Source organism: Littorina saxatilis, linkage group LG5 (assembly GCF_037325665.1).
Source record: "Littorina saxatilis isolate snail1 linkage group LG5, US_GU_Lsax_2.0, whole genome shotgun sequence".
Classification (NCBI taxonomy): domain Eukaryota; kingdom Metazoa; phylum Mollusca; class Gastropoda; order Littorinimorpha; family Littorinidae; genus Littorina; species Littorina saxatilis.
In genome coordinates, this window is record NC_090249.1 from 54225671 (window position 1) to 54234987 (window position 9317).

General features: G+C 41.3%; 1 protein-coding gene across 1 annotated transcript; it reads left to right on the plus strand.

The window, feature by feature from the left end:
• Nucleotides 1-7896: 7896 nt before the first annotated feature.
• On the plus strand, nt 7897-9081 carry LOC138967804 (uncharacterized). The gene has a single exon (XM_070340462.1). It carries the CDS (start codon nt 7897-7899, stop codon nt 9079-9081), a length of 1185 nt encoding a protein of 394 aa, XP_070196563.1.
• The last annotated feature ends 236 nt before the right edge of the window (nt 9082-9317 follow it).

Sequence of the window (9317 nt, forward strand, 5' to 3'; positions counted from 1 at the left end):
CAAAGTCCAATCTAAACAATTACCACAAAGTCCAATCTGAACAATTACCACAAAGTCCAATCCAAACAATTACCACAAAGTCCAATCTAAACAATTACCACAAAGTCCAATCTGAACAATTACCACAAAGTCCAATCTAAACAATTACCACAAAGTCCAATCTAAACAATTACCACAAAGTCCAATCTAAACAATTACCACAAAGTCCAATCTAAACAATTACCACAAAGTCCAATCAGAACAATGACCACAAAGTCTAATCTAAACAATTACCACAAAGTCCAATCTAAACAATGACCACAAAGTCCAATCTAAACAATTACCACAAAGTCCAATCTAAACAATTACCACAAAGTCCAATCTAAACAATTACCACAAAGTCCAATCTAAACAATTACCACAAAGTCCAATCAGAACAATGACCACAAAGTCCAATCTAAACAATTACCACAAAGTCCAATCTAACATTGACAGTCACAATAATCAAGCCATTATTGCGCCTCGACCTTGTGTCTTGACCGTATGTGGTTTTTTTTCTTCCACCCTGGCTTGCCCCACGGACTCTGAATTTGATCGTGATTTCAACAATATGTAATCTATCTTCGCCATGGCGGCTTTATCAGTCTGTTCGATAGAAATACATGGTTTACGGAACAGGACAAAACGCAAAACTATTTTTCATAATTTTAAAAAGAATGGATTTGATATTGTATGTTTGCAGGAAACCTACATAACAGACAGTGACGCTGAAAGGGAATGGGGAGGGAAAATCTTCCACGTTTCCTCTACCAGCCATAGTCTTGGGCAAGTCATTTTAGTGAAAAAATCCTTTCCTTTTGACGTTGCATGTGTTGTAAAATCTAAAAGAGTGCTTGAATTGGAAATCCACGCAGATGAAGAAAGTATATTTTTTTTAACGTTTACAGTCCAAATGAAGTTCATGAGGAAAGGTTTTTTTACGAATTCCTCTCCAACTGTCTAAATGAGCGAATTTATGAGAAAAAAATTGTCTGTGGAGATTTTAATTGTGTACTTGATAATCAATTAGATATCATAAGCGGCAGAAAGCACAATAACACAGATGTTGAAATGTTTAAGACGATGTTGACTAAATGTGCATTAAACGATTTGTGGCGTTTGGCACATGGAGACGACAAGGAGTTTACATGGTACCGGAAAACTCCTTTCATAGCAAGAAGATTGGATTATATAGGCTTACTTGTGTCGGATAACATTTTAAATCGTGCACATGAGTGCGAAATTCAATCCGTTGCCCAGAGCGACCATAGAATGGTTAGAATGAAATACAGTCTGACTCATATGGAGAGAGGCCCGTCATTGTGGAAATTTAACGACAGTTTATTGAAAGATAGAGTGCTTGTTGAAGGTTTAAACACCTTTTTGGAGAATTATGACAACGAGTATCTTGAGATTGATTCACAAGTTAAATAGGACCTCTGTAAAATAAAAATTAAAGAATTTTCTATTGACTATAGTAAATGTAAAAAACAGCAAACAGTTGAAGACCAACAACAAATGCAAAAGGATTTGAATCAATTAGATAAACAACCGAATGAACCACCACCTTTTCACCAAGTTCAGAATTGGCCAGTCAGGCCAGTGCCCTTGTCAAACAGGCAGCATGACAACGGAACACCTGCTGCAGACTTGCCCACTACACGAAGTTCGAAGTTATTTTAGCATATAGGTTTTTATGGTCTTAACAGTTAAACATGTATTACGTTATCATTAAGATTCATGCTTTGTTAGCACTAAGCAGTTGTTTTAATCAGTCTGGTTTTCTCTTGTTTTCATCTTATGAACATTCTAAATGTTAGACTAACTTATTGTCTTGTACAGAATAACAACTGTGTGAATGGTGCTATACTGAATGAAAGAGTGTGACATGAAGTTCTTGTGCATCATTGTAAAGAGTGTGAATGACGTTTTAGTTTAGATGTCAAGCGCTTAGAGCAAGCCTTTTTAACGAAAGTTTTTGATTTAGCGCTATATAAATGTTCTTCTTCTTATTATTATTATTATCTGGGCGGAGGCGACCACGGTGCAAGGGAAGCTCTATGGCAGTCTGGACGACCTACAGCGCACGGCAACATTTGCGCGGAGAACCGGCGTTTCCATCTGAGTGATCGACAAGAAGAAGAAGAAGAAGAAGAAGAAGAAGAAGAAGAAGAAGAAGAAGAAGAAGAAGAAGAAGAAGAAGAAGAAGAAGAAGAAGAAAAAGAAGAATTAGATAAACAGTTATCCAGGCACCCTGATAATTCAACATTTATTGTTGAAAAGGAACAATTAAAAGCAAAGTTGGAAATATATGATGTTCAAAAGGCAAAGAGTGCTCAAATTCGATCCCGTGAAAAATATATCGAAGAAGGTGAAAAGAATACAAAATATTTTTTAAATATGGAAAAAGTGAAAGCTAATTTAAAATTTATGGACAGATTAATTGATGAAAATGGCTCTGAGATAACGACGCAAAAAGGAATTTTACAGGAACAAGTGAGATTTTACAATAACGTGTTTGATAAAAATGGGAATTTTGCTAAGGAGGATGCTGAAAATAAAGTTCTTAATTTAAATATTCCTCAGTTAAATGACGAACAAAAATATGTTTTGGAAACTGATTTTACCGTGTTAGAAATCGGCAGGGCGCTGTATTTATTAAAAAAATGGTTCGTCACCAGGTTTAGACGGATAGAACACAACAAGAATGTTTGTTCATGGAAAGTTTAATTTTTTGGCACAACAAGATTGTTTGTTCATGTAAAGTTTACTATTTTGACACAACAAGAATGTTTGTTCATGGAAAGTTTACTATTTTGACACAACAAGATTGTTTGTTCATGGAACGTTTACTATTTTGACACAACAAGAATGTTTGTTCATGGAAAGTTTACTATTTTGACACAACAAGATTGTTTGTTCATGGAACGTTTACTATTTTGACACAACAAGATTGTTTGTTCATGGAACGTTTACTATTTTGACACAACAAGAATGTTTGTTCATGGAAAGTTTACTATTTTGACACAACAAGATTGTTTGTTCATGGAAAGTTTACTATTTTGAAACAACAAGATTGTTTGTTCATGGAAAGTTTACTATTTTGGCACAACAAGATTGTTTGTTCATGGAAAGTTTACTATTTTGACACAACAAGAATGTTTGTTCATGGAAAGTTTACTATTTTGACACAACAAGATTGTTTGTTCATGGAAAGTTTACTATTTTGACACAACAAGATTGTTTGTTCATGGAAAGTTTACTATTTTGACACAACAAGAATGTTTGTTCATGGAAAGTTTACTATTTTGACACAACAAGAATGTTTGTTCATGGAAAAAAAAAGTCCAATCTAAACAATTACCACAAAGTCCAATCTAAACAATTACCACAAAGTCCAATCTGAACAATTACCACAAAGTCCAATCTAAACAATTACCACAAAGTCCAATCTAAACAATTACCACAAAGTCCAATCTAACATTGACCATTCAGGAATAGGTTACTGCATTGAGAAGTAAACATAGAATAATGCTCTCTCTCTCTCTCTCTCTCTCTCTCTCTCTCTCTCTCTCTCTCTCTCTCTCTCTCTCTCTCTCTCTCTCTCTCTCTCTCTCTCTCTCTCTCTCTCTTCACCAAAGTAAAAAAAGTCTTTGTTTGATAACAATTGTCGTCATCACGCTGTTGTCGTATTTGTGCTGTTGTTTGCTCTTCCGTTTTTTTCTCTCTTCCTTTTTTTTTCTCGTCCTCCTTTTTTTTTTTTTTTTTTGAAAGGAGGGAGGTGCTAATGTACTCTCTCTCTCTCTCTCTCTCTCTCTCTCTCTCTCTCTCTCTCTCTCTCTCTCTCTCTCTCTCTCTCTCTCTCTCACACACACACACGTCACTCTTTCCACCATCCTCACCAAACATACAAAGACCTCACCCCCCCCCCTCCTTCCTTTCTTCTTTGCATTAAGTTCAAAGGCGTACGGCTATACGCGCTAGCGAGAGAATAAACAGCGAGAGAGACAGAAAGAGAGAGAGAGAGAGAGAGAGAGAGAGAGAGCGAGAGACAGACAGACAGACAGATAGAGCAACGGCACGGGCCACAGTGGCAAAAGATTCTCTTTTGACCTTGACTGGCCAGAGAGGGTTCTTTGAGGCTAAACCGCTGGACCAACACACGATTAATCTCTGGCTTCGCGCGACGGTCATCTGTATTGTCTGCTGCTGAAAGAATTTACTTGTAAAAAAGACCTTGGACATGATGTAGAGTTGGACGATTGTCGTGATGATGGCAAATCCAATGTTCTCGAAGAATAATTTAAACGCCGGTTGTGACACATCACGCACGCTTCAAAGTTGTTTGACCTTCTGAAAGAGGAGAAGGTAGGTGGTGGTAGTGATTGGAGAGGAGGGGGGATGCAGTTTCTTTGAGCTTCAAGATAAGGAGAAGAAAGAAGAGGAGATTTCTGAAGTTGCGATTTAGGTCACGTCCTCAATGTCATTGTTTTTTGTTGAAATTGTGACAGATGGAGCGTTTGGGGTGATGCAGATGATGATGATGATGATGATGATGATGATGATGATGATGATGATGATGATGATGATGGCACTTTATTTTACAAGGATAGAGGTTTAAGGCTACGACTTTTCTTACAACCTGTCCATGGGGTGGTGGTAGCGGGGTTGTCCAAGTAAAAAAGAAGTGCTGAACTTGAACACTGTGGCACTATTTTCCTTCTGAAGGCAGAGGTGAACAAATCCTGGCTTTTCTCCATGCATCGGGCGTCTATTCAATGACTGCAACGACATAGCCCACTGTCGTGACTCGTGGGATACTGATCGCATTATGAACGACATGAAAATCGAAGACATGATGACACATGAGTACCGCACCACGCGGATACACTGTAAACTGAAGTTGTCGACTGCAGTGTACCGGAAAACGGAGACATGTCAAGTCCGGTCACACAACTATGCACCGCAATTACGTCAACATAAACGCTGGCTTTCGTGTAAATATGTATCTTCTACATCACCATTGGCTGAAACAACAACCATGGAAAGCTATCACAAAATATCAAATAAACATTTTGCGGAGGTTGACAAATGCTTGAGAACTTTTGAAAAGCAGACACCTAACAACAAAGGACACCTCTAGTTGTCCTTGTGAACTCTATACAAATAAAAATAAAGATACCCTATTTTGGTCCCTCTAACAGCTACCACTAAATGAAATAACTGATGGTGAAATTATTCTTTCTTTATTTGGTGTTTAACGTCGTTTTCAACCACGAAGGTTATATCGCGACGGGGAAAGGGGGGGAGATGGGATAGAGCCACTTGTTAATTGTTTCTTGTTCACAAAAGCACGAATAAAAAAATTGCTCCAGGGGCTTGCAACGTAGTACACTATATTACCTTACTGGGAGAATGCAAGTTTCCAGTACAAAGGACTTAACATTTCTTACATACTGCTTGACTAAAATCTTTACAAACATTGACTATATTCTATACAAGAAACACTTAACAAGGGTAAAAGGAGAAACAGAATCCGTTAGTCGCCTCTTACGACATGCTGGGGAGCATCGGGTAAATTCTTCCCCCTAACCCGAGGTTTCTGTGTGTGTGTGCTTGTGCTTGTGTGGCGGGTGGGGGAGGATATTTTGCATCTTCACTGCATCGTCAATGGGAGGCGAGGCTGAGAAATATATATTTGTGTGTGTGCGTGTGTGAGTGTGTGTGTGTGTGTGTGTGTGTGTGTGTGTGCGTGCGTACATGCTTGTGTGTGTGTGTGTGTGTGTGTCTCTCTCTCTCTCTCTCTCTCTCTCTCTCTCTCTCTCTCTCTCTCTCTCTCTCTCTCTCTCTCTCTCTCTCTCTGTTGTCACCGTGTGTACATAATGCACGTGGTTGACGTGCTGTTGTGACCCAGATTCCCATCGACTGCGCCCAATAGACACCCCGAACACTCACCAGTCGAACATTCACCAGTCGAACACTCACCAGTCGAACATTCACCCCAATCGACACATACAGAAACAGGTTGAATCGAGTTTGCCATTCGAAGCTGGATATTTGTGTCACTGTTATCAAGACTTATTGAGGTGAAGTGATTTGTTCAGGACATCGAACTCACTAGAAACGGTGGTGGGTTTTGTTTTATCGTCACGTGCTTGATTAACCTTTGTTTTATACGTTACGTTGGAGTGATTTAATTCAGTAAGTCTTCGACGAAGCTGCGGTAGCCAAACAACTAGGCTATTGTCACCAACCAGGAGGTAAACAACATAAGAACAATTACTTATCATTCGCTCATTATTATGGTGTGGTTTATGATATCATAGTGTTTACAGTTTTGTTCCAACCGCAGGTTTTATTTTCTAAGCGCTTCAGCGAAATCGAAAATAATCTTGAAAGTCTGTATTGCGTGGATTTGGTTGGAATTTTCGGGAAATCTTCGTTGAATGCGTAGGTGCGCGTGTGTGTGTGTGTACGTGTGTGTGTGTGTGCAGTTCTACGTCACAGGTGTAAATATTCATGAACCACAGCTACTTTTGTCGATACTAACCTTTTGCTATTTTCAAGGGTGGGAGGGGAAGGGGGGAAGGGGGCAGAGAGAGGAGAAAAGAGAAAGTAAACGTCAGTAACTGTTCAACCGAAGGAAGAATCATATTGTAACGCAAGAAATACAATGACATTAATTTATTATCCGGCAGGGGTGTGCAAATCCACTAACCCGTGACCCGGGGGGAGTTAAAAATTGGCCGGGTTAGCTGAGGTCTTTGAGTAGCATTCCCGTGGGTTAGCTAAACATTTCACAAACAAAACTCAAGATAGAGCTTCAAATGCCAACTCCTTACTAAAATGAATGGCCAAAATACATTTCCCCTTGTTTTTCATAATGAAAACAAAGCCCAAACCGAAGCCCAAACAGTAAGTACTGTTTCTAAGGCGCTTTTTCTGAAGTATTGATCGTGTTCGAAAATGTCGTCTGCTTCAACGATGTGAGTTACATCCCTTAGTTTAGTTTTACATTTTGACCAATGAGAAAGCGCTCCCTAATTTGTTTCGGGCCACTGAAAAACAACCATGGCGTTGTTTAGTTCGGACAGACTGGTCTTCGGCAGATGCTACCTTTCAGTGACTTATAATCCAATGTTTCTGTGAGTGAAACTTGAAAGACGAAATAAGAAAAGTTGGAGTGGGTTACCTATTTTTTTCCCGGGTGAGCTGCAAATGAGATTCTACTAACCCGTGGGTGAGTTGTTTATTTTTAAATTTGCACACCCCTGTTATGGTACGCGTATGCTTCATATTGAGAAATAAAAATGACTCATTGCTTAGGTCTGTCGACATTCCTTGTGTCTATTTTCATGACATAGCAAAAAGCTGCAGTATGGCAGTCAGCTTGAAGGTTTCACCAACGTCGAAAACACTGGGCAAAAATCCACAGATACGAAACTACCCACATCCATCCATGCCCACAAACACATAACAGTTTTGGGCCAAGTTCTGATCTATCTCCATTCAAAAATGCTCAAGCAAATTTCAGCATTCGACTAAACTCAAAAGGATGCTAGGAATTCCAGAAGAGGACTGAATGAGTGTTCATGGTCGTCAGAAATACGGGCAAAACTATACAAATGCAAAGCTAACCATGTCCGTTCATGCGACATACACTTCCAACTTGCAATGTTGTCACGTTTGACCTGTGTGTGTTATCATGAGGTCGACTAGCACCTCGGTAATTATAGTACATATAGCCCAATCAATCTGCTACTTTATTCTTGCAATATCACGAATGCACACTGCCAACACGACTTACCGCAACGTGTTTCTTTGAGCAAGTGCCGGAAATAAGGCTGTATGAAAAGAAACATCCGGCGTACGAACCATATGGTCGGAACCAGTTGGCACACTGTGCGTACCAACCAGCACAAACCAGTGCCAGGGGTATCAGTGTTTCCCCGTACCAACAACCAGTGCCAGGGGTATCAGTGTTTCCCCGTACCAACAACCAGTGCCAGGGGTATCAGTGTTTCCCCGTACCAACCAGCACAAACCAGTGCCAGGGGTATCAGTGTTTCCCCGTACCAACAACCAGTGCCAGGGGTATCAGTGTTTCCCCGTACCAACAACCAGTGCCAGGGGTATCAGTGTTTCCCCGTACCAACCAGCACAAACCAGTGCCAGGGGTATCAGTGTTTCCCCGTACCAACCAGCACAAACCAGTGCCAGGGGTATCAGTGTTTCCCCGTACCAACAACCAGTGCCAGGGGTATCAGTGTTTCCCCGTACCAACCAGCACAAACCAGTGCCAGGGGTATCAGTGTTTCCCCGTACCAACAACCAGTGCCAGGGGTATCAGTGTTTCCTCGTACCAACCAGCACAAACCAGTGCCAGGGGTATCAGTGTTTCCCCGCACCAACCAGCACAAACCAGTGCCAGGGGTATCAGTGTTTCCTCGTACCAACCAGCACAAACCAGTGCCAGGGGTATCAGTGTTTCCTCGTACCAACCAGCACAAACCAGTGCCAGGGGTATCAGTGTTTCCCCGTACCAACCAGCACAAACCAGTGCCAGGGGTATCAGTGTTTCCCCGTACCAACCAGCACAAACCAGTGCCAGGGGTATCAGTGTTTCCCCTTACCAACAACCAGTGCCAGGGGTATCAGTGTTTCCTCGTACCAACCAGCACAAACCAGTGCCAGGGGTATCAGTGTTTCCCCTTACCAACAACCAGTGCCAGGGGTATCAGTGTTTCCCCGTACCAACAACCAGTGCCAGGGGTATCAGTGTTTCCTCGTACCAACCAGCACAAACCAGTGCCAGGGGTATCAGTGTTTCCCCGTACCAACCAGCACAAACCAGTGCCAGGGGTATCAGTGTTTCCCCGTACCAACAACCAGTGCCAGGGGTATCAGTGTTTCCCCGTACCAACCAGCACAAACCAGTGCCAGGGGTATCAGTCTTTCCTCGTACCAACCAGCACAAACCAGTGCCAGGGGTATCAGTGTTTCCCCGTACAATCCAGCAAAAAACAGCGATATGTGCTTCCCAGACCAGCCTGCACAGATTAGAACCTGTGATATATGTGCTCCCCCGTACCAACCAGCAAAAACCAGAGCCTGTAGTTTGTGGTTTCCAGTGCCAACTAGCAAAAAAACAGTGCCTGTGGTATGTCCTTCACTGTGACACCCAGCAAACGCCAGTAACTGTGGCATGTGCTTCCCAGTACCAACCAGCAAAAAACAGATCATGTGATATCAGTGCTTCCCAGCACAAACCAGCAAAACCCAGTTGTTTCACAGATACA

Bases quoted from the DNA above. Each gene is read 5' to 3' on its own strand.
- LOC138967804 (XM_070340462.1), top strand. From the start codon at position 7,897: ATGGTCGGAACCAGTTGGCACACTGTGCGTACCAACCAGCACAAACCA.